At 33.1% G+C, this 27,056-nt stretch overlaps 1 protein-coding gene across 4 annotated transcripts; it reads right to left on the reverse strand.

Annotated features, from left to right (window-relative positions):
- Window positions 1-9,111: 9,111 nt before the first annotated feature.
- Window positions 9,112-13,960, reverse strand: LOC130954455 (phosphoserine phosphatase, chloroplastic). Of its 4 annotated transcripts, none has more exons than XM_057881196.1 (9): window positions 13,881-13,937; window positions 13,478-13,734; window positions 12,920-13,052; window positions 12,586-12,693; window positions 11,706-11,799; window positions 11,306-11,455; window positions 11,179-11,232; window positions 10,635-10,756; window positions 9,112-9,261 (listed from the first exon to the last, which is right to left on the reverse strand). In XM_057881196.1, exons 2-9 carry the CDS (start codon window positions 13,707-13,709, stop codon window positions 9,219-9,221), a joined length of 936 nt encoding a protein of 311 aa, XP_057737179.1. In that variant the 5' UTR covers window positions 13,710-13,734; window positions 13,881-13,937; the 3' UTR covers window positions 9,112-9,218. The 4 variants fall into 4 exon arrangements, with proteins under 4 accessions (XP_057737179.1, XP_057737178.1, XP_057737177.1 ...); XM_057881195.1 differs by having other exon boundaries at window positions 9,113-9,261; window positions 13,872-13,960; XM_057881194.1 differs by having other exon boundaries at window positions 9,114-9,261; window positions 13,877-13,960.
- Window positions 13,961-27,056: the final 13,096 nt, after the last annotated feature.

Here is a 27,056-nt window from a genome sequence, read left to right on the forward strand (position 1 = left end):
TAAGTTTCTTTTTGTCACTTACAACATTTTCCTTGATGAATTCTATGTTAAAACAGTTTCGATATACTATCTCATGCCAAGCTTTAATAACTAACTAATAACTTCATATTCTTTATATTTGTTTCGTAAATAGAACTCTTAATTTTTTTTTCTTATTAACTGCTTTTAAAATTCTTTTCCAATGTATATCTCCAAGTATCCGTAAGAAAATTAAATCATCCTCCAGCTAATACCCTGAAAAATAGGGAAAATTTAAATTACAAACAAAAATATTCAACTCGATACAATACTTACAAAATGTTATTTTTAAAATTGGTAGAAAATCAGTCCAACCAAACCGTTTCAAGAAGAATTCCAAAATTACTGAAGACGTGACCTGAAACAAGTCCTCTATATTATTGGATGCTTTTTAAATTACCACTAAGCTGTGTTATTTTTTGTTATTGTATATGCTAATTATTACTTATACAGTTAAAACATACGATAATTTTGTTAAAAATTATTTTTATTTCATACTCACTTATATTTAAATTAATCATACATTTTTATTATTCATAGGGCTGTTCATTATTTAGTTAATTAACCAAATTAATTTTATATGATAGAATTGGTTATTAACCGATTAAAAAAAATTTAAAAATCGGTTAAAAACTGATTTTTAAAATTTGGTTTTGGTTAACCACTTTTTAATAATATTGAAATAAAAAACTGTTACTTTAGCATTAAAATAAAATTATAAATTCTTTATTATAAAAATGTACTACAATTTTATATACTTATGCCATGATTCCTAAACAATAACTTATTATAATTTGTTAAAACTTGATTATTTTTAAAATATTGGTGATGATATCTATTTTAAATTGTCATTTTAGACTTGTGACTATTTTAATTTCTTTACTTGCGTAGGACCGATTTTATCGGTTCACACAATAACTTATCTATTAAACCAACAAACTAGTAAACCAGTTATCTGATTGATTCAATCATCGCGTCAGTTCTTACAACTATGATTCAGTCCACTCTACTGACCGGTTTATTGGATTGCGGTTTATCGTTTAAGAACTATTGATCATGAATTACGGTTTAAAGTTTAGGATTTATAGTTTACGGTTCAGCTTACATGGTTTATGGTTCACGGTTCATGAATTAGTGTTACGGTGTCCTCTCACGGTCTCACCTAAAGAAATAGACAAATTAACTACAATTTAGGCTTTAAGGGTATAATAGGCTTTATTGTTCTCGGTTTTTGGGTTTCAGGACTATGGTTCAGATTTTTTTGGTTTCGAGTTTTCAGGTACTAGATTCAGGTATGATGTTCCGGAATTAGTGCTACACTGTACCTTCCCAACAAAAAATTTACAAATTAGTTGGTTTTTTGGGTTTTGGATTTACTATTTAGGGTTTACTGTTATGGTTTAGTGTGACGGTTTACTTTCACCACAACAAATAAACAAGTCAAGTGCATTATTCATGAATCTAACCTTCATTTTGTGTCATTGTCACTCCTTCTACTATTTCATAACTTCCACCCAAAATGCTCTGAAGACCAACTGTCAACTGTTTTCTGATTTTACTTCTACTCGTCACCAATACTATTTTCACATTAGAGGCCTACTCACATCTATACTAATCAAAGTAACATTTTCTATTACCTTCTTTTAATTAAAAATAATACTTAAAATACAAAAAAATGTCACCCAAACACTCCACATCGAATTAGGGGTTTAGTATTCAGTAATTATAGCGTCAACCAGAAAAATTTTGACTTTTGGACAAAAATAATATACAAAAATATTAAAATATTTAATCTTAATGTATTTATATTTTTGAATCTTCACGTTTATTAGTCACACACACACCCAGAGATATATTGTTCATTTGGATGATATACTCTTTCGTTTTTGGTTCAGGAGTCATATACTCTTCTTTTTTTTTTTGGACCTGGATCTGGGCCAGTGAAACTGACCCGACCCTACACCCAGAACCCGACCTAGCCTAAGACCCACCCCGACGACCCAACTCCCATCGACCCTCCTCTCCGCTTCAATGCAAGCAAACCTTCTGGTTCACCCATGTCAACCCCCTTCGCCAGAAGCTCGAAATCTTTATGCATGGGGGCGTTGAGAAGGCCGATCGTCCTCCAAGATGTCTTCCGCTTGAACTAGCCGCACCTCCGCTTCAGATTTGCCACAGATCTCCATCGTCGCCGGTCTGCTTCTATGTCGTTCCCGACTGTACAGTTGGGTCTGTCTTGAGCTTCCTGGTGTCAAGGTCAAGACGCAGCCGCATCTCCTCCTCTGCTGTGCATTCTCTTGTAAATTTGTTTGTTTGTCTGCCTCGTCTCTGCTAGCCTTTCTCCCTATGATGCTTATGATGCTGCTGCTTCCACTAAACGGCCGATTCGAGTTCATGGGTTGCAGACGTCTTTCCCCTCCAGCTTCGCTCCCGTCACCGGTTTCCGCTTCTACCCTCCCAGGTAACCCCTCTTCCCTTTGTCTCCCTTGAAAGATGGTTGAAATTGAAACCTGGTGGTCCTGAAATCGCTTGTATTGATTATGCTGAAGGATTGTGAATCCTGCTTCTCGTCTGATGGTATTCCTTACCTGTTTAGGCGGAATAACTGACCACTGCCTCTGAAGCTGATTCCCCGCTGCCATCGCTGGCAGTTGGTGAGCTAAAAAATTACCTTCTCGTGGAGTCCAAGTAGCTCCCACATCCGGAGCCTCTTCCAGCAGTTGGAGGATATCCCTGATGATTGCGTCTGCCTCAGCTAAGGGCGTTCTTGCCTTAATTGCTTGAACCAAAGGTAGGCAATCTGTTTCAATTATACAGTTTCTTATCTGTAAATTTTTAATTAGAATTAAAGCCTCTCTGTATGCTTGAGCTTCTGCTGCTAGTGCTGATGTTGTCTTGAATGTTGATGTTGTTCCAGTGATCATTTTGCCTTGCCAGTCTCTTGCCACCACTGCTGATGCTGCCATGCCTGTTTCCCTGTCGAAAGCTGCATCTGTGTTAACTTTCGTCCTGTTATGTGGCGGGGGCCTCCAGGTAATTCTCCTTCTCTCTCCCTTCCTGCCTTCTGTATGTTTGTTGTCTCTGTTGAGTACCTTTGTTGCGTTGTGATATTCTGCTACAAGATGCTCTGAATAAATTATTGCCTTTTGTGGATTGATTTTTGTTTGCTGAAAAATGTGCTGATTTCTTTCTTTCCAAATGCACCAACAAACAAATCCCAACTTACACAAAATATTGTCCTTTTCCTTTCCTGCCTCCCTCATGATTTTGTCAATTGTGGTCATCATCCATTTTTCAAAAGATCCCACATTATAACTCGTAGGCACCATTTGTAGGCTAGATCCAAACCACACGGCTCTTGTCCACGGGCACAACAGTAGAGCATGTTCTATTGTCTCGTCTCCTTCCTGGCATATGCTACACGTGGGTGAAACTGCACTTTTGCGCTGATATAAATTCATATTCACTGGCAGAATTCCGTGCACTGCTTTCCATAAGAACATTTTAACTTTTCCTGGCACTGGTAATTTCCAAATAGTTTTCCATACCTCCCTCAGGTTCTGACTTGTGGATGCTTTATTAAGTTTTGTCTCCTCCTTTGCAGCATGGTATCCAGTTCTGACTGAGTACTGTCCGTCATTTCTATACGGCCACACATAGTGATCATTTTTATTAATCAAACTAATGGGCGTTCTGGTTATCAATTCAGCCTCATTACCCTGAAAACAGTCATGAATCTTATTTAAGTCCCAGCCTTCGCCATCTTTTACCAATTCACTCACTCTTCTGTATCGATTTTCTTCGCCTCTCCTCAGCTTGTCTATTCCCACCACCCAATTATCTTCCCAAATGTCTATGCCTGCTCCACTTCCTACACTCCATCTTCCCTTCCTTCTAAGAAAATCTCTCCCCTCCAATATGCTCTTCCATATCCATGAAGCGTTTCCTCCTCTCCCCGCTTCCCACAGACTGCAATTAGGGTAATAGATAGCCTTTAGAATCCGAGCCCATATAGTGTCTTCCTCATTCAGGAGTCTCCAAGCTTGCTTAGCCAAATGTGCTATAATAGCACCTATCTATAATAGCACCTAAAATAACCAAGGCCTTATGTGAAATTTTTTTGGTCTCCCGACCCAATCATTGCAACAGCATGCTTGGCTCCAACTATCCATTTCGATATTTCCAAAAAAAAAAAAACAAAAAAAAATCCAACGGAGCCATCCACCCTTCCAGCTTCAGTAGCTCGGCTCTGTACCATTCTACACAAACTACCACGCTGCTCCCAGTTGCATTGCTCTTGGACACCTGTCACCTCTGAATTCTTCCAATTCGAATATCTGTAAATCTTTATACAATGAAATCTGTACACTATAATTATCTATAATCTTTTTATTGTCAATACAACTAAAACTAACTTCAAAAGAAGAAATACTAATAGATAAATAATATCTTTTTTAGTCTCAACCAATTTTTAAAAAAGAGCACCAATCCCATTTAATTTTGCGAATTGATCATCAGAACATAAATCTAATACGAAGTTTTCAAGTTGACTATCAAGTACCAAAAGTTGAGTGGAAGAAAATTCTAATGGATAGAATTGAGCTAACTGGATTAACTTCTCCTTATCAAATGCAAAAAATATGTGTCTTGAATCAGACAAGCTATAAAAAGAAGCAATTCAGTATTCACCTCTATAAAACAATTGTTGAATTCTTGAAGTTGCCTATCAACTACTTGATAGAATATCTCAACTTGAAAATGATGCAAATTTAAAATCTTTTAAACTTTGCGTCTTGATCTTTCTTGTGACATAAATATATCATCTATTTTTAAACAATAATATTATGTTTATTACAAAACAATGAGACTTCGTCAAGTAAAAGAGACAAATTATCATCTCTTATATTTTGCAACTGTTGCTTAAACACTTTAACTGATTCCATAACATTTACAATGTCTTGATTATTCCTTTATAATGTTTGAGATAACTCATTAACAACTTCGAAGATATTTTTCATCAAGTGCAAGTTGAAAATGAATTCAAATGATTGAATGACATTTAATAAATGACATATTTTAGCTTTTTGTTCTGAATTATTTCCATGTTTCTCAACATATTCAAAAACATTCACCATAGAAGAAAACAATGAAATTAATCTAAGTACAGTTCCATAGTGTGAACCCCATCTATTGTCTTAAGCTCTTTTTAAAACTATTTCTTGATTCAAACCACGTCCACTGAAAATTTCTCCACTTTTTAATGCTTCAATTGTCTTAGTCATCTTACTACCACGAAACATATCTCTTCGTTTACACGAAACTCCAACAATAGTGCACAAATTAATTAATAAATTAAAAATAAAATGATTTTAACTTTTTTTTATAACCGTTACAAGAACTAACTGAAGTTGGTGGCTGCATAAAATATTTCCTTCAATATTAAAGTTTTCAAATAATTAAATTTTCCTTGCATGTTACTTGCACCATCGTATCATTGTCCAGGTACTCTTGATAAACTTAAATGACATGTTTCTAATAATAACTTCAATGCTAATTTTAAAGATAAGCATTGGTATTAAAAACTTGAACAAGACCAAAAATATACTCCATAACTTGCCCTTCTTTGTTCACATACCTGAAACAAACTGACATTTTCTCCTTAATAGAAATATCGTGGGCTTCATTAACCAAAACATCAAAAATTCATCCTCAAGATTATCAACAATAATTTTTGTCATTTCACTTACAGCAGCTCCTATAATGTCTTTTTGAATTGAAGGTGCTCTTAGTTTAAGATTTTTACGAGCATTTTTAAAAGTATGATCAAACTCTTCATTATGTTGCACAAGAAAATTTAGAAGTTCTAAAAAATTTCCTTGATTAACAGAAACATCTGTCTCATCATTACCACGAAAAGTCAATCTTTGTTGCAAAAGAAATCTAATACAATCAATTGTGGTTGTCAAGTGAATTTGATAATTCTTTTTAGCTTGCTTAGATTTTTTTTCAATAGCAGCACTAATGTGTTATTTTGGTTTCATAAGTACTTCACATTTTTCCAAGCTTGATTATGAGCACTATTATGAATCCCAATATGAGTTTGTAGTCTCTCCTTTTTTTTTTCAATTTGAAAAGTCGTTAGTTACAAAAACATCATCACCTTCAGTCTCAGGATTCATAAGATAACAACAAAGACAAAAAGCATCTCTTGATATACTATACTCTGCCAATTGTCATATAATGCATGAGCATTTTTATTTGTTTTATTTATTATTTCTTTAAATAAAGTTAGTAATTTTCTTATTCTTAATTGATACTTTAGTGCTTTAATCAATATTTTTTAGAGTTGTTTTGAATTCTTTTGTTATAGGAGATTTTTGGAAGAAATCTAACAAGAACAAGGATGGAGATAAGCAAGCAACCATAACACAAAAGAGCAAGGCATGGAGGGAGCAAACAGAGGAGCTCTTGAACCAAGCAAAGCACCATGCGTATAACACATGGCTTGATGCAACTTCTAGTGATCAACTCCTTCCATGCATTATACTTGAGCACTATGCAGGGACGGATCTAGGAATTTAGTAGAGGAGGAGTCGAAAATCAAAATATTATATAATCAAATTTAATATTATATATTCATTAATATATATAATCATAGTTAATATTTTTTATTAAAAATATTAACAAGTGCTTGTTATATAAAAAAGTTTATCTTAGTTCTAATATTTTCTTTTTATTTTAGATTCGATAAAATATAAAAATTATCTATTTTTTATTAGCATATTTTGTTGAATATTACTGTGACAGTAAGTTATATTTTTATGCTTCATATCATAAAAAATACTATAAAATAATATAAATAAGTTGTTTTAATAACTTTGTTATATGTATTTAAAATATATTCATGAATAAAATATATAAAATATAATTATTTAAATAAATTTACTTAATATGTATGTTATTAATATAATATCATGAGAAAAATAAATAAATTTTAAAGTAATTTACTTTCATTATGTATTATAATATATAAAGATTTTTTTAGTTATTATAAATATTAAAGTATTTTTATATGATAATAGGTGAAAAATTAAGAAAAAAATATTTAAAAAGAGAAAAAAAGATTTAAACATTTAAAGATTTAGAAATTTATTTAATCAAAAAGTGATTGCCAATAATATTTTTTTCAATTTAAAAATTATTACTTGTTTTTGAGTTTACTAATTTAATTATTTAGTTAAGATAATTACTTATTCTATTTTTTAAATAAAATTATATAATATATAATATATAATAACTGTATATCCTTATAATAGTTAACTTTGTTAAAAAAAAAAAAAAGTTTGGGGGGGTGGGGGGAGGCTTGCCCCTTCCCTTGGATCCATCCCTGGCACCATGTGTATATACTTGAGCACTATGCGTATAATGCATGGCTTGATGCAACCTCCAGTAGCCAACTCTATCCATGCGTTATACTTGAGCAGCATGCGTAATATCCGCATGCGCTTGGAGCACCTCCATTGGCCACTTTTCAAGTCATGTGTTTTACTTGCTTCCCTTGCATATATCGCATGGCTTGGGCTATCATTGAGGGACTTCACAATTCTTCACTAATATCTCCAACTTCAAGAGTTTGCTTTATTGACCCAAGATTAAGTTTTAAGCTCATGATTTCAATTAAGCAAGACATCAAGTTCTGAATTTCAATTGCAATGAGAGTCATTAAAAAAAAAAGATTTGATTTGAATTAAATTTGATTTTGTTTTGATTTAGTTTGAATTTGAATTTCAGGTTTAGATTTTAAATAAGTCAAAGGACTTAGTCCACGAATAACACATCATGTTTTACACTTCACCACACTTTACAATTTTATTTTCATTCCACTATGAGCAACTAATCTCCTTTATTAAGATTAGGAGTCCTGTTTATTTTTTTTATAGATTATTAATCTAAGTATTTTTCTTTATTTGAAGTTTATGTTTTGATCTATTTCATAATTGAGTTTTCATTCTTCATCTTTAAAGATTTAGAATTGTTGGAAAACGTTCTAACTCTTCTTTTGATTCTAAACATTGTTTTGTAAAAAGTAATATTGGAATTAGCTTGAAAATTCTTTCTCATTACTTTTTTATCTAACCAGGAATAGTGTTTCAAAGAGTGTGCGACGCTTTATGATTTTCAGTTGCTTTAGTTTGAATAAGTGACATAAAATTTGAAATAGAAAACTTTTGGAAATTATTATTTCTTATAAGTTTCAATTGTTTAGGACTAGTTTGGATAAGTGATATATAATTCAAGCTATGGACTATTTTTGAATCTTATTTGAAACTATAAATCAGATTTGTGCTTCACCTCTTTTTTTAAATAATAGACTAAGGAATTAGTAATTAATTAGGTTAAAGAGAAATTGAATTGCCAAGAAATTGAAATTTGATTATTTATAACATTCTCACCATCATTGTCTTCCCTCATTGTTTGCTATTTTAATTTGCCTCTGTTCACGTTTAATTCTTCCATTCCTTTGATCTTAATTTGTCTAATTAGAATAGTCAATTAATCATTGTTGTTTAATCCATTAATTTTTATGGAAATGATAACCTACTCACCGTGGTATTACTTGATACGATTCGATGCATTTGTCAAGTTGTGGTTTTGAAAAATTCTGCATCACCATAGTCATCAAACCAATTAGGATTAAATCTTTGAAAAGAAGAACCACAAGCAGTTTGCGAGAAATCATGAATACTTGATTGACAAAGACCTTTTTGCAAATATGCACATCTAACTTTGTCTTTGTCATTCAGATGATAACTTAAATCTTTTGTCCTGGATCTGTTATAAGACTCTACTTTGAATTCTAAAAACCTCCTTTTGTTAGAAGATGTCAATGAATTGTTTTGAGATCGAATCTCCAATGATGATATTTTTTTGTAATATTTCTCTATTACTAATAGCATAAAATTATAAACCTAAGTTAATTGATTAATATAAATAATTCACAATTCTATACAAATGTAAAAATACAGTATAACGTTATAAATACAATACTGACAAACATGTGACATTCAAATTAATTTCCAACGGCAACAACTAATAATATCCTTTTTTTTTTTGAACAAGAGAGCTCAACACAATAAGTGAAGCAAGATCAACAACAAACAAATAGAAAAGTTAAAAAAAATTACAAAGAAACTCATCAATTATTTTGTGTGCTCCTCCTTCTTATAGTGTACTCCTAAATTCCTAATTCAAAATAAGTCAATACACAAACAATTAACAGACAGATTAATGAAACCAAATTAACAATTACATCGTCAAAACAAATTCAATCACAACTAACAAACCAACTATATCAATTATCAAACAATGAAGCAAATAAGCAATGAAGCAAGCAGATCAATGATTCAGTATTTCAGACTTTCTGTGAATCATGAATGTACCAAGAGTCCAAGACTCCAGGAGGCAGCAGGACGAAGGCTGAACTGCTAAAGACTGAAGAGTAAAGAGGATCGCAGAAGAAGGCATAACCAGAAGAGGAACGCAAAAGAGGAGCACAGAAGAAGACAGAACCAGAGTACCAGACAACCGGTGACGCAGAAGAGAAATGTTGAAGAAGATAGAACTAGACGCCGAAGGAACACAGAACCACACAACCAGTGACGCAGAAGAGGAACGCAGAAGAAGGCAGAACCAGAACGGCGATGCAAGGAGAAACCGCGTGTCGGACGAGTACCGATGAGTGTCGTATTCGAAATGTGTCCGACACATGAACACAGCAAAACAGGAAAGTGTCCGTACTTCATAGGTTGTAAACTTACGTTGTTTTCAAAGTATCCCAACTTTTCATAACTCATCATATGAACTAAGAATTGAATCTCAGATTTCAATTTCATAGAATTGGTATGTGGAATTATAATTCCAATTCTATGTTACCCCGAACATAAAAAAAATATGAAATTAATGGACCCAATTCCAATTCAAAGCTCTAATTTCATACACAATTTCATAAACAATTTGCATTTGTCAGACATAAAATATACCTATTTCGTACAATATATATGTATGATGGAGTTAACTCTCAAATTGCCCTGAAATTTGCCAAGAGTCTTAAATTGACCCTTTAAATTTTTAATTGTCTCAATTCAAGGGCCAACTTTATGCTCGGGAAAAATTCCAGGAGCTAATTTGTGTACTAACTCATGTATGATGATAGTATTATCATTACCATACCAAAGGGTAATTCTGAATGCTCTCAAGCACAAAAATTATATAAAGATAAGAACATTTGTACAATTAAATCAAGGGGGGAAATTGGCATAAATACAGATCTAAAAATATTTCTTGGCCAAGGCTACAGTGCACCAAAATAAGTATGGTGTACAACAGATTATTAGTTAGATCCAATGGTTAACACATCTCTAGACTTGCATATTCACCATTGGATCTAGTGGTACACCGTACTTATTTAGGTGTACCACAGACAGGTTACCATGTTCATTTACTCATACTTCTATAATGCTCTAATATCATAGAAGGGTACCAGAACCTTTATAAAATTTGGAACACTTATCAGATTGGAATCCAAAAAGGAAAAGCTGAAAAAAAAAAAAGGTTACTCTAGCGAATTGATGAGGTCTTCAAAATTGAAAACCAGCCAATCAGCTTTTGTAGCAACAGCTTCTCGAAGTTGAACACCGGCATAGCAAATGAACAAGTCAGCGCCACCTGGTCTACGAGCCTAAACGTGATAAAAAAAAATCAAATATTACATTTGATATGAAATAAGAATTAAGCTTGACTATACAAACTGATAAAAGGAAGAGAATATTATCATTACAATTTTATATTTACAGATTAGAAGTTTATGGAGAATTGAAGTCATTCCACCAATGACACAATGAAATTCACCAAAAATATAACTAGCATGGGTGGGTTCATTTGTGTATCCACACTTCAACATCACGATTGGTTTTTGAGCGAAATGTACAACTTTTTTGGTGTAATAGGAAATTGCAAAGGATATAAACTAGAAACAATTTATCATAAGCAAAAACATTAGTTAATTCAACATATTCTCGAGTCTAATCATGAAAACCATAATTAGAAACAAGGTATTTGATCAAACAAGCAGCAAGTATTACGGAAGGTTTCTTTTCTTACCTCAAGATCAGTTGCACCATCCCCAATCATAGCTAATGCCTTGTATCCATGAGCCTGATGAAAATATTTTGATCAGATTTTACAAGAAACAAAATAATTGAAATTCACATGCAAATGCAAGCCTAACCTTCCTCAGTTGTTGTACTGCAGTAGCTTTGCCGCCACTTCTTGAAGTAGGTTCATTTGCATCAAAACCCAGAAACTCTCCAGAGCTTCCGAAAAGTAGTTGATTGGCAAAAATGTTCTCTTTTGGTATCCCGAGAATCGATGCAACAGGCTTCATAAGAAACACAATAATATTTAGAAAGAAAAATATCATTTGCAATTCCTGATTTAAATGGAAGAACTAGTTTTTTCTCTGTTATATAGTTTTTATGTTTTTCAATGGAATGCTAGTAATAGTTTTCAAATACTTCATATTTTATTTTCAAATGCAACAGTTAAAGGAAATTTATCCAAGTTCACAATATAATTATAGTAACCAATATGGATCAGAAAACCCATGAAAGTACTACTATTTTCCATACATTGATCATTTGACGAAAGCCTCCAGATATCAAATATACATCCATGTGATTGGCCTTCAGCTTCTGGACTAATTCTTGAATGCCAGGGGAAAGCCTGCGTATTAATTAGTAGAATTGTTTCAACAAGGAGAAAAGAGGATACCCAGTTGAACTTTGGTGATGCAGATAAACCTTATCTTTCGTCAAAGTTTAGGCTAGTCATATCAAGGGGTAAATCCATGGTATTTCTTCTTTTTTTTTCCCCTCAATAACATTCATTAAATGGTAAACTATGATTTCAACATAAAGGAATATATATTATTTTTGTTCTAGAATCTAGATACTATGCAGCATTTCCTGTTGAGGCATGAAAATAAAATATATCTTAAAACGGCATCAGATGGAAAAATACATCATTTCTTGGATTGGTTACTGCCATAGTCAAGACCATCCTTGGTTAGAGTGACTATTCTCTCTAGATTATACGTCAGTCTTTAACCCTACACCTTCTCCTGATCTATCTGTCTCAGATGGGCACAGAAAACCGGGTAGTACGTATTTGATACTCTACTCTCTCTGTGTTTAACCCATTTATCAAATGCACTACTACATGTAAACTAATAATTAATAAATATGCCTACTCCTCATCATAATAAAATTCTTTTTTATCCAAAAACTGCAGAGCATTGAAGAAGAAAACAATATTGAGTTAAGGTCTTTTCCATACTAGCATATCGATAATGTTTCATATAAAATGAATGATTCATTCAATTTGTAAGGCAAAGAATGATTAAGATTATTCAAAGCAAATGAAGATATAGGAAGTTAACTGGTTAAGAATGTAAAATCAGTTCTATCCAATAATTGCCAAAGATGGTTAAGAAAAAGTAGTTAGTAATACCGTGGGGGCCTTTGCTCAAGAAAATTCTGAACCTGAGATAAAGAGGGATTGAACAATTTCAGTCTAGCAGCCAAGGCTTCCTCAAAAGGAACAGAACCCCCCATAGCTCTGCAAAAATTTAACACTTAATCAGAAATCACAAACAAATACTTCCTTGATACCCTATTTATCTGTTACTGCAAGATCTTTGTACCACTTTGAATCCTTTTATTCGGATGCACTGATCCAAAGATGTACCAGAAAGTAACGATGACTAGTAAATGGATTCAGAGAGAGCATAAAATAACCAAAGATGAAATCTTTTAAAAATAACTCTAAACTAAAATAATCCAACCTAGCAGTCCATTCAGCAACGGCCTTTCCAGCACCACAGAACTCAGCAAGCTCGTCAATACCTTCATCCAAGCAGACGGTGCTATCGACATCAAAGCACACAGCACTACACTTTCTCCAAAGATCAAGAGTTTCTACAATTTTTGAGAATCCCATCCACATTATTATGATTGCACAATTCATTAAAGCTAAGAATTTGTACACAATGATTATAGACACTCAAATCGACATATAGTGATTACAGTTCAAATAAGTATGGACAAATTTCTTGACACTGTTAGAGAAAGCAGTAATGTCAATTCAAGGCCTGCATACGAGATACCTAAACTTATTTGAACAATGACACCTACATTCTCATACTAACTGTGTATTATGTAAATCATAATTCTCAAATAACAGAACTGGAAATCAAATGACATGAATATGCCAATGAGAATATGAAGTATTATGATTATAAATTCATAATATTAGATCCTAATTCTGGAAAAATGGACTGAAAGGATAGTCTTCATCAAATCAGTAACGAATCACCATAACAGAGACATAGCCTATTTGTAACCTTTGGAAGGAATAGTGTTCTCAAAATGGCCCACTTTAGCTCCACCAACAGAGGAAGCAGCAGCTACAACAACCATTGGCGAAGAATGCTTCACGATCTCAACACCAATCCCAGAGGCAATGTTGTTCCTCTTCTTCAGATGCAGCGTCGATGAAGGAACGAAAAGAGATTGGTGTTTTTTGCAACAAAAAACGCAAACTGAGTTGATCCCAGAACTCACCAACCCTTCCATGAAAACCAATTGAAGTACCTCTAACCTGTTTTTAAATCTCAATCAATCAAGTAATAACGGAGAAAATGGAGAATCAAAGAAGGAAGAAGAAGATTATGCACTAGATTATTGGATCCAAGAATGCATGAAGGGTGTTTGAATAAATGCCACTGAGTTAGTTACCTTACCTGCCTGAGGCTTTTTCTTTTTCCCACTAAAATCGAAGCGTTTGGGAGGCACCTTGAGATGGTTGGTGAGGCTCAAGCTTAACCTCTTCCTATTAAGAAAAAACCATCCATAATAATAATAAGGGAAAGTTATCAGGTGTACCTAGGAACATCGGTGTTCCAGTTGTTTTAACCGTTGATTTTAATTAATATATATTATATATATTTTTTATAATTTAGATCAACGGTTAAAACAACTGGAACACCGATGTTCCCAGTACACCTGATAACCTTCCAATAATAAGAGAAAGGCTAAGCAACTTTTAGTATTTTTTAATTTTTATTATTATTTGATTAATATAAATATGAGAGTAATTACTCAAATCAATTTCCAAAAATTTTAAAAGTAGACATTTTAATTTTTAAGAAAAATTAATACACAGATTAATTTCTAAGGTTTTATTTTGGTAGATAAATCAGTCTCTAATTTATTTTCCGGCAGAGTAATTATCTAAATGGCTAGATCAGTCCCAAGAATTTTAAAAACGGACATTTTAGTATCCAAAAAAATTAATATATAGATCAATTCCAACGTTTTTCTCCCTCAGACATAACAGTCTTTCATCCAAAAAAATATTATTATTATTATTAATTGCACAATAATACTGTATCATAAATTTTTTATATTTTTTGGACATAAATAATGATAAATTTATTCATTAGATTCTTATGTATGTATTTCTAATATAAAAAGTATATATATACACATAATAATAATAATAATAATAATAATAATAATAATAATAATAATAATAATAATATTAAAGATTATTCTACGAAAAATTTAAGGTTAAAACTATTTGATATTTTGTATTTAATATAATCAAAAGATGTCTTACTTAAAAAAATATGTTTGTATTAAAAGAAAATATTTTAATTTGGATTTCAAAGTATGATATTTACCTTATTTGTTTCTAACGAAAAGAGTGTATTAATATACTAGTGTCGTCGTCCACATGCACAAAGCTAACTTTATAATGATGCTTTGAAATTCAAATTAAAACATTTTCTTTTAATACAAATATATTTTTTAAAATAGAACATCTTTTGATTATATTAAATACAAAAATATCAAAGAGTTTCAACCTTAAATTTTTTGTAGAATAATCTCTAATAATTATTATTATTATTATTATTATTATTATTATTATTATTATTATTATTATTATTATTATTATTATTGAGTGACAATATATATATATACTTTTTTATAATAGAAATACATGCATAAAAATCTAATGAATAAATTTATCATTATTTTTGTCCAAAAAATATAAAAAATCATGAAATAGTATTATTGTGCAATTAATAATAATAATAATAATAATAATAATAATAATAATAATAATAATAATAATAATAATAATAATAATAATAATAATAATTTTATTTTTTTTAGGATGGAGGACTGTTATGTCTGATAGAGAAAAACGTTAGGGATTGATCTGTGTATTAATTTTTTTTATGGACAAAAATGTTCATTTTTTAAATTATTGGGGATTAATTTGGGTAATTATTTTAGCGGAAAATAAATTGGAGACTGATTTGTCTGCCGAAATAAAACCTTGGGAATTGATTTGTGTATTAATTTTTTTAGGGACTAAAATATCCACTTTTAAAATCCTTAGAGACTAATTTCCATAATTACTCTAAATATTAAATTATTTTTAATAAATAAATTTTATTATTTATGTGTTTTAAATTTTTTAAAATTTAGATACAAATTATATTGATTTATATATGCAAAATTCTAATAATATAAATACAAATTATATATTTGTAGTGCATAAAATTTTTATAAATATAAATATAAATTATTATTAATTAAAAATAATAATATTTATTAATCATATAAGATTGTTCAAATAATAATAATAATAATAAAAACAATATTCCCTACTTACTCTAAATATCCCAGCAAACCATCAATGCTTCAATAGGAAATGATATTGTGCTTCCAAACTTATTAACTAGGATAAATATTTAAATTCGTCCATAAAAAATTACTCGTTCTTCAAATTAATTGTTAAAAATTTTTTAATCAAATTCATTTTCCAAAAATTTTAAATTAATCGCTTTAGTTCTTCTATCATTTTCTTTGTTAATAGCACCAAAATTTGTTAATGTAGTACGTTAAGTTATACTACAACACATATAAAAATTTTAATTGACTATTAGTATGATAAATTTATAAAATTAGATCAAATAAAATTTGAAGTAAGAAATTCTTCAATTTAGAGTTGATTTGATCTAATTTTACAAACTTATCATGTTAACCGCCAATTAGGATTATTAGGTGTGCGTTATGGTGTCACTTAACATGTTACGTCAACAAATTTTGACATCGTTAGCAATGAAAGTGACAGAATGACGACTAAAATGACTAACTTAAAATCTTTGTAGGATGAATTTGATTAAACTTTTGGAGACTAATTTAAAGAATGAGTGATCTTTTAGGGACTAATTTGACTATTTACTCTATTAATTATTATTGAAATTTGTTTTTTTTTAATTACTCTATCGGTCTCTATAGTTTTACCAAATTTACAATTAGGTCTTTATATATTTCTTTATTTGAGTTTTTATACTGTTTTTAATTTTGTAATTAGGTATTTCTTAGTGTAAAAAGCATTAGAATTCACTGATTATTTTTTCACAAATTAAAAGTATCCACAATTAAAAATTTAATTAAAACTTTAATTACATATTTTTTTATAGAAATATTCTAATAATTTTAATATTTTTAACATACAAATCACCTAATTACTAAATTAAAAATAGTATAGAAATCCAATTAAAAAATATATATATAAAAATCTAATTGTAAATTTAATAAAATTATAGAGACCAATTGAATAGTTAAACTTTTTTTCTTAAGAATAGTGATACTTGGTCGGTATACTTTATTATTTTCTATTAGTAGTTAGTTAGTAGTATTTAACAATATTAACTAAAAGGTAAATTTTGACGTGATTATATTATAGTAGCTCCAGTGACTATGCAAGTGTTATTAAAATTAAAGTTGTAATACCCGATCTAACCGAAATTAATTAAATAATAAGTTAAATAGGAGTGAATATGGTTGGAAGATTTGGCAATTGGAATTTGATGATTTAAATATGATATTTGGATTCAGTGAATTTTTTCGAGTCGGAAAACATAGTTTTTTGCGTAAAAGCGCGCAGTGGAATTTTGACCGGAAGTACCGGCTGAGATCTGTCTGGTACTGCAGCTGAGAAAATTGATTATGAGTAAATAAGATTAAGAAATGAGAAATTATAATTAGGGGAGGTAGAAATATTTGAAGTGCGATTTAGAGCGCTAATCTTAAAGGTTTTGGTCCAAAATTGAGCCAACGAACAAAAATAAGTGAACTGGGCCTAAGTGGGCCCAAGACCCAACATATATAAACATTAGTTATGTTCAGCTCATTTTGCCCTAAAGAAGGGGTGTTGGGCGCTGAATTGAGAAGAGAGAAGAGAAGAGAGAAAACCTAACTCTCTCTGATCTTCAAACCACCATAACTTGAGCTACGGAGCTCCGATTGACGAGCTGTTTGCGGCCACGCGTCGCTCTTCTCATCCTCTACTATTCTATCTAAGTTTTGTGGTGAGTATTCCATTCATCTCTGCCCAGTTTTCGATATTTCCCACTGTTACACGTTTTTGGGTAATTAGTGTTGAAATCTTGTGATTTTGGGTGTTTAGGGATACTCCAACATGGATTCCAAGTGGGTTCTATCCCTACTTCATATGGGATGAGGTAAGAAGTGCTCAAACCTTTGTGATTTGTCATTTTTATGAGCCCTAGGTTGATGTATGTATGTGATATTGGTTATATTAGTGTATTTGATGATCTTGGTGCACAATTGGGAGATTGGTGTTGCTTGAGAAGCTTTGGTGAGGCTTGGGGCTAAGGTTGGTGGAGACTTCTAAAGAAGAGGCTCAATTGGTTTGGCTACAAGAGGTACGATTTAAGTTTCATTTAAGTACCATGTGGTGTGATGAGAATTCCTAGGTTAGATGCCCCTAGGATTAAGTTTGGATTGTGTAAATGGTTGGTGCTAATATGCATAGTTGGTATGTAATGTGAATTAATGATTGGGTTGAGAATTGTGTGGCCTTGTATGCTTGGTGTATTGAGAATTTGATGTATTGGGTAATGAGTATTGATTTGTGGTTTATGTATTTAAATTGTGAATTTGGGCCGGAGGCCGTGAATCTTGGGCCAGAGGCCGGAAAGAGGTAAGGAAGGTAAGTTGATGTGTGCATTGTATGATGACACAAGTGATTGGATGAGTTTCAGATAATGAATATATGAATGATTGAGTTGGTTATTGAATAATAAGGTTTGAGGAGTTGAAGTGTGGAATTTGGTAATTTTGGGTGAAACCATGTGATAGTGAGTATGATATTGATTATGTATAATGATGATTGATTGGAAATAGTATTGTTGGAAATTGGGATGAGGAAGGATGTATGACATGTTAATGTGTTTGTAATTTAGCCATTTGTTTGAAATGGGTAAAAATGGTTATATGGAGGTTTTGTGAATAGTGGTAATGTGTTAGTGTATGAGTTGAGGAGGCTTAATGTCGATTTTGATATACTTTGATTGATTTCAAAGAAAAGGGATGAAATTAGCATGTTTTGGTTGATTTTTGAAAAGAGTCGGAAATGGCTTGTTTTGAAAATGGCACTTTGTGGTTTTGAGTGAAAAATGGTTTTTGGGCATACTTTGACGGGATATAACTTGGACTGCGGATTTCTGTTTTGTGCTAAACTTGTTTAGAAGTGAAATTGGATCCAGGATGTTCATGCTGTTCGAAGAACAGGTGAAAAACGATTTAAAACGAGAAAGTTATGTCCGTCGGAAGATTGGGGATTGAATCTGTGAATTCTGCAGCTTTTAACTTAGAAAATTTTTAGTAGAATGACCCTCCACGCGTAAGCGCACTTGGCGCATACGCGTCGTTCTTCAAAAAGGCACCATCCACGCATGCGCGTGGTGTGCGCGTGCGCGTCGATGCGCTGCACCCAATGCCCAGCCATTTTCCCGAGAGTTGTGCCAGTTTTGTGCATGGGGCGCAAATGCACCCACGCATACGCATGGCTGACACGTACACGTCGTCTGGCTGTATTTCAATCCCCGAGTCTGCGTGTATAACGCATACGCGTCGATGAGCTTTGTGGCCATCCACGCGTGCGCGTGAAGTACGCGTGCGCGTGGCCTTGTTTTCATGTCAAAGTTGATTTTTGAGTTTTAAAAGCCAAATCTCATACTTCTAAGCCTCCGATCTCACCCCTTATGTATTAAATCATTATGATATGCCTAGCAAAGAGGAAGGAGCTAGGGGATGTGGTAACTTGCGAATAAAGCAAGGGGAAAAGTTGTGATCAATGATGATCAAAGATGGTTATATGAGATATGGAGGATGACAGTAGAAGTATCGTGTATGCCATGAGCCGAAGGGCTATATTTATTGATAAATGGCTGGTTCTTGATTGAACCATGAGCCGGATGGCTGAGTTATTACCGGGTTACGGCAAAGCCATTATTGATTATGGCTGAGTATAAATGCATATATGATTAATGAATGAATGTGTTAAATGGATGATAATGGAAATTGTTGAAATGTGATGTGTGACCTCGGGTAGTAGGCAGTGGCGTTGTCCACTTGCTCCGGGTATGAGACGGGAAATGATGTTTATGATAAATGAGTTTAATTATGGAGTTTTGAATGAATGTATTTGTGATACCTGGGTATTAGTAAGGGTGGTGGTTCGTCCCGCTTGCTCCAGGTTAATATTTGAGATTTGATAACAATGATAATTACTTTTGAACTGAACGAATGTATATTCTGAGATCCTGGGCAGTAGCAAGGGTTGTGGTTCGTCCCACTTGCTCCAGGTCAGAGATTGTGACGCCTGGGTAGTAGCGGCAGTAGTGGTGAATCCACTCGCTCCAAGTTGAGCTTTTGAACACCCGCCTGGGTAGTAGCCGCAGTAGTGGTTATTCCACTGGCTCTGGGTTGAGCGGGTAGTAGCAAGGGGGTTGTAGCTCAAACCTACTTACTCCGCAAGGGGTGTTTCTGTCCATTGGTTAGCTACCAGGACATGTCGGGTTGGCTATATAACCGACAGATGATATCATCAGCCATAGGACAGGCATACATTATTTGCATATGTTTGAATTGTTTGGGTTTGCCTATTTGTTGGATTTCTACATCATATATGCTATGTTAACTGATTATGTGCTACTTGTTCTACTTGTACCTTATTTGTGTATTACTTGCTTGTATTGCTTGTGTTTGTACAACTGAAAGGCCCCTCATGCTGGTGTCGGTGGATGTTGAGGGCTGTTCTTGATGAGATAATTTGAGATCCCTGGGTAGACGTAGTGATGTGGTTTCACTAGCTCCAGGTGAGGGTATGATATATTGATACAGAATTGCTGAGGTAGAATAACTGGTGATGGTTTTGTTTATGATTCTGAGTCTGATTCGTAGAAGAGTCAGCGAGTTGGGAAACATGTGAAACATGAATTAGATTTAGCACTCCCTTATGACAGTTGCCTATTCATGGATTAGCGAGAACCTAAGATGGATATTGGTGAAGAAGTTTAGGATGCTTAGTGAGTTTTTATTGCAGTGCATTGTATTTATTTGGCACTTTTACCGTACTGGGAACCCATGGGCCCGGAGTTCTCATTTCGTATATATCTCTTGTTTTTCAGATACAGGTCCAGATGCTCAGGAGTGACTGGTGGGTCGTCTGAGAGACGGCGAAGAATCCTTATTTTCTCTACTTTGTGTTTTGCTTAGAATCTCTCCACCTTTGTTTTGAAAGAATTATATTATGTATTGAACTCTTTTGAACTTGCCTATAGAGGCTCTCATATTTCATTTGGGAGAGATTAGAATATCCTGTTGTCAACTACTTTCATACTGTACCCTAGCCGGCCTAAACTTCGCGGGTCGCGACTAGTGGCTATTTCCTTATGTTATATATATCTATCTGTTATCTATCTCTTAATCTCCTTTATGCCTTGTCCGTATATCGCTTTCGGCTTCACGATTTATCTTTTTGTTGTCGAAACGTGAGTGTACGTCTTCGCGATTTTATTTCTACTCTTTTCAGGCTTCTCGATTAATACTCCTTTCGAATTTACCTATATTTATATATTAAAAATTTACCTGAGAGTCGTACCACCGTAATATCATTGACTTATGACTCGAGTATAAGGATTTGAATATTAAGGTGTTACAAAAGTCACATTTTTTTATATTTAAGTAACACTTTTTTTAAGTAACGTTTTTTAAAAACGTTGTTTAACAATAAAAAAGCATTACTTTAATTTTAGTCGCACTTTTTAAAATATTATAATTATAATAGTCACCATAATAGAGTCATCCTAGAATGATCCTAACTAAAAACATAGTAATGGATTGTTGGATTAAAATTTTTGGATTTGTAATTAAAAATATTAGCTAATATAAATTAAAATTATTGGCACTTATAATTTTGTTGTAGAAATACTAAAAAATCATCAGAAATTATTATTTTTAGCCATTATTTTTAGATATCCAATTCAATTCTTTTAGTTTAGTAATCTAACAATATATTTAAGCTTACATTTTTAAATATTAATGACAAAAAATTATAAATTCTAATAATCTTCTAATTTTTTTATGTAACTTTCTAAATAATAACCAAATTTGTTTTATTTAAAATAATTCAAAAGTAGCCATAGTTACCCCGTTTTAAGTTGTAATTGAGAGTTTGGTTATGCACAGACTTAGTTTCTTAAAAGATTTTTGAAGAAATATTTCATTGTATAAATATTCTGTTTTGTGTATGGTAAATAAAAAAATTTGTATTTGTATTTAAAATTTTTAAAATTAGAGATATTTTTTGAAAATATTAAAAATTAAGATGCTTTTTAAAATTAATTTATATTTATAAAAATATTAAAAAGTATAATATAATAATATATATAAAAGATAACATTGTTAAAAACGTTCATTTATTTTTTTAGTATCTTTTATCTTCATAATAAAGATATTTTCTGTAGATTTAATTTTATTATTATTACTTATAAAATGAATTCAGTAAAATTCGGTTTTTAATATTTTTTCTTTTATTTTAATCTTTAAAATCGCACTATTTGTAAATATTCCATTGATTATATTGTATATTTCATATTCTGTAACTATTATTTTAAAAAATTACTTTTTTATTTTTTATTTTATTTATTTTATTTTCCATCATACATCTAAGAATTAGTATTTCTATCTTTTTTTACATTTATTTTCTCTTTCTTCTTTTACATTGACAAGATATACCATTTTTGTTTGAATTTGGATGAAGGAGAGTTAGAGAATTTAGGTTTCGAGTATTCGAATTTGGAATTGAAGAGCGAAAGAGAAGAAAAAGAGTAGAGCGAAAGAGGAAGAGAGAAGTCATGAGGAAGATAAAAAGAAAAAAAAGAGAAAGAGAGAAAAAGAGAAGGAGGAGGAAAAAAAAGAAGAAAGAGAAACTCAAGCAGATAATGAAAAAAGGAAAGAAAGGTGGTGGCTATTATGGGGGTGATGGTGAACATATTTAAATGTGGCCTATATAATCACTAATAATTGAGTTAATTGAATTTAATGATCAAAGTAATCTTAGTCATATAGAATGACCGCACATATAATATTATTAATAAAGAGTTAAAATTTGTCTATTTAATAAAAAACAGAACACCTTTTACTTAATGATATGACTGTTATAAATCGGTTATATATTATAACTCGGTGATGAATGTTATAGATCGGTTATCAATAACGATCATTAAAATAGATATCAAAATATTCAAATGCGCTATTACTCTGATCTCTATTTAATGGCAAAATTACTCGGAGACTTAACCATTATCTGAAAGGGTAAGAATGTTGTTCAGATTGTTGCAACTTGTAAAACCTATTATTCACTTACTCACTTGAGCATCAGAGTACTTTTTGCAGGTATCCACCCCCCTTGTTCTCTTATTTCTGACGTATAACTCATCTCGACAGAAAGCTTGTAAAAACTCATCGATAGACGAGCTATACAGCGGCCAACCTCCACAAGAACAATTGGCACCCACCGTGGGCCTAGAAACAAAAATCCTTCTTTCTTTAGGTCCCAAAATCCCATACCTGTTCATGGCTGATCAGCCTCCTCCCACACCATCCGAGCTTCTTCGGATGGTAATAGAGCTACAATAAGCTAATCAGTGTATGGTGGAAGAAAATCAAAGAATGGCAAACCAAATAGTTGAGCTAACCAATGCTCAAATTGCTCATAATGAACAACAAGATGACGAGGAAAAAAAACTCTGATCCAACACATATCTCTAAAACTCAACATCCAGAGGGAGACCAACAACAAAGCGATGACGATGATGGACTGAACAACAATGTTGGACTATTCATGGCCGATGTCATGAATTCTAAACTGCCGAGAAACTTCGCATTACCAATCACTTTGACTCCCTATGATGGTATGGAAGATCCATAAAAACACGTCAAGAAATTATGATCTATGATGACAGTGAACGGTGCTTCTGATCCTATTTTATGTCGTTGTTTTTCTACCTTTTTAAACGGTCCTGTACTTGATTGGTTTTCACCTTTGTCTGCAGGTTCAATTTTGCGCTTTCAGGAGCTAGCTAAGTAATTTGAAGATTAGTTCGCTGTATCTTCCATCTATCTACATGATTCCGATTATCTGAATACTATCAAGTAAGAACAGCATGAAAGTTTAAGGGAGTACATCACCCGTTTCACCAAAGTAGCGATGAGCATCCCAAACCTTCACCCTGAGGTACATCTGCATGCTATAAAAATTCGAATCTGCCCCAAAAAGTTTCAAGAATCCATCACAATGGCCAAATCCAAAACCTTGGCCAAGTTTTGAGAGAATGCCAAGGGTCAAATGGAAATTAAAGAGGTGTGCTAAGCTCAGAAATCCGAGAAAAATCAAAATAATAAGGATGACGATAAAGCTTGGTATAACAAGAAACCTTTTCAGTTGACACTGTGTTATGATATTTATACCCTGTTCAACACCAAAAGAGATGATATCATCAAATAAATACTGAATTCGAAGCTAATCAAACTTTCTCGAAAGGGTGGAACCTACCAAGATACGAATAATATGGACAAGACAAAGTACTGTACTTTTCATCAAAAACATGGGCACACTACTAATGAGTGTGTTGTAGCCAAAGACTTGCTCGAGCACTTAGCTCGGTAAGGACATCTAGACAAATACATCGGTGGCCACATCCAAAAGCGCAACGCACATCAATATGACTTATCTTTTGCATGTCAATCTTCTTAAGATAAGGACAAAGCACATACAGCTCAACCCAATCAACCCCGAGGTATGATTAATTGCGTATCTAGGGGCTTCGCTGGAGGTGGAGCATCAAGCTCCGCTTGTAAACGCACTTACCAAGCTATGCTCACTGTAGAAAGCACCATTAACAATCATCAAACTTTGCCCATCTTCCTTAAAATGATGTTCCAACCGTTCGATTTTAATTCAACCAAACTTAATTTAGACGACCCAGTTGTCATCTCTATTCAGCTGGGAGACCTAATAGTTCAAAAAGTCTTGATGGACCTAGGAAATAGCGTCGATGTTCTATTTTACTCCACATTTAAGAAAATGAAGTTTAGTGATAACATACTGTAGCCATCCACTGGAGACCTGGTGGGATTTCAGGTGAACGAGTACCTATGTTGGGATCAGTGTGGTTACAAACCATACTTGGTGAGAGTCCTCTAACCAAAACTCTAGATGTTCAATACCTTATGGTTGATTATTTTAGTCCTTATAACTTAATACATAGCGACCTTTATTGTATAAATTCGGTGTAATTGTCTCTACAATTCATCTCTGTGTTAAGTTTCATATGCAGGACAACCTTGTTGCAATAATTCACAGTGACCACCGTGAAGCTCGGCATTGTTATAACATCAGTCTCAAAAATGCCTATATCTAACCGAGCTATAGGTGCATGGTGCACGAATTTGTGATTCGCACAACTAACCAGCAAGTGCACTGGGTCGTCCAAGTAATACCTTACGTGAGTAAGGGTCGATCCCACGGAGATTATTGGCTTGAAGCAATCAATGTTTATTTTATTAATCTTAGTCAGGAGGCCAATAGGATTAAAAGTGAAATTACCAGATTTGATTATAAAAATAAAAGAGAATAACAGTGTTACTTGTTGTGCAGTAATGAGAAACATGTTGGAGTTTTGGAGATGCTTTGTCCTTTGAATTTCTACTTTTCCTTGAAATCCTCTTCCCACACTCAAGGTTCCTTCCATGGCAAGCTCTATGTAGGGTGTCACCGTTGTCAATGGCTACCTCCCATCCTCTCAGTGAAAACGTTCCTATGCTCTGTCACAGCACGGCTAATCATCTGTCGGTTCTCAATCAGGTTGGAATAGAATCCATTGATTCTTTTGCATCTGTCACTAACGCCCAGCCTTCAGGAGTTTGAAGCTCATCACAGTCATTCAATCCCGAAATCCTACTCGGAATACCACAGACAAGGTTTAGACTTTCCAGATTCTCATGAATGCCGCCATCAATCCGGCTTATACCACGAAGATTCTGATGAAGGAATCTAAGAGATATTCATTCAATCTGATGTACAACGGAGGTGGTTGTCAGGCACACGTTCATGGATTGAGGAAGGTGATGAGTGTCACGGATCATCACCTTCTTCACAATTAAGCGCGAATAAACATCTTAGATAAGAACAAGCGTGTTTGAATGGAAAACAAAGGAATTGTATTAAATCATCGAGACGCTGCAGAGCTCCTCACCCCCAACAATGGAGTTTAGAGACTCATGCCGTCAAAAAGTATGTAATTCAGATCTGAAAATGTCATGAGGTACAAGAAATGTCTGTAAAAGTTGTTTAAATAGTAAACTAGTAACCTAAGTTTACAGAAAATGAATAAACTAAGATAATTGGTGCAGAAATCCACTTCTGGGGCCCACTTGTTGTGTGCTGGGGCTGAGATTAAAGCTTTCCACGAGTAGAGGCCTTTCTTGGCGTTAAACTCCAGGTTATGACGTGTTTTGGGCGTTCAACTCCGGATCATGACGTTTTTCTGGCGTTTAACTCCAGATAGCAGCATGAACTTGGCGTTCAACGCCAAGTTACGTCGTCTATCCTTGCGCAAAGTATGGACTATTATATATTGCTGGAAAGCCCTAGATGTCTACTTTCCAACGCCGTTGAGAGCGCGCCAATTGGACTTCTGTAGCTCCAGAAAATCCATTTCGAGTGCAGGGAGGTCAGGATCCAACAGCATCAGCAGTCCTTTTTCAGCCTAAGTCAGATTTTTGCTCAGCTCCCTCAATTTCAGCCAGAAATTACCTGAAATCACAGAAAAACACACAAACTCATAGTAAAGTCCAGAAATATGATTTTTGCCTAAAAACTAATAATATTCTCCTAAAAACTAACTAAAACATGCTAAAATCTACATGAAATTACCCCCAAAAAGCGTATAAAATATCCGCTCATCAGTGCACAAATAAATGCCATCTACAACTCACTCGAGCTTCCCTCATTAGCCGAGTTAGATTTGCGCACTGAGTTTCAAGATCGACCTACCCCAAATGAAGAATTACAAAAAGTTCCTTTAACCAATGATCCAAGCAAGTTCACTTTTGTGAGTTCAACCATGCATGGTGACGAAAAGGAGACGCTCATCCGATTTCTCCAACAAAATACCGATCTATTTGCTTGGACACACGCAAAAATATCAGCCATCGATCTCTCTCTAATATCTCATAAGCTGACGATAAAGCCGTCAATCCGACCTATAGCACAGAAAAGCGCAACCTCGGAATGAAAAAGAAACAAGCGTCCTAAGAAGAAACCAAAAAGCTCATTGATGCCAACTTTATCCGAGAACTCAGATTCACAACATGATTAGCTAATGTTGTTATGGTAAAAAAAATATAATGGTAAATGGCATATGTGCGTCGACTTCACCAATCTAAATAAAGAATGTCCTAAAGATGCATACCCTTTACCATCCATTGATGCTTTAGTTGATAATTCATCTACCCTTTACCAGATCCTCA

This window comes from Arachis stenosperma, chromosome 10 (genome assembly GCF_014773155.1).
Source record: "Arachis stenosperma cultivar V10309 chromosome 10, arast.V10309.gnm1.PFL2, whole genome shotgun sequence".
Taxonomy (NCBI): Eukaryota; Viridiplantae; Streptophyta; class Magnoliopsida; order Fabales; family Fabaceae; genus Arachis; species Arachis stenosperma.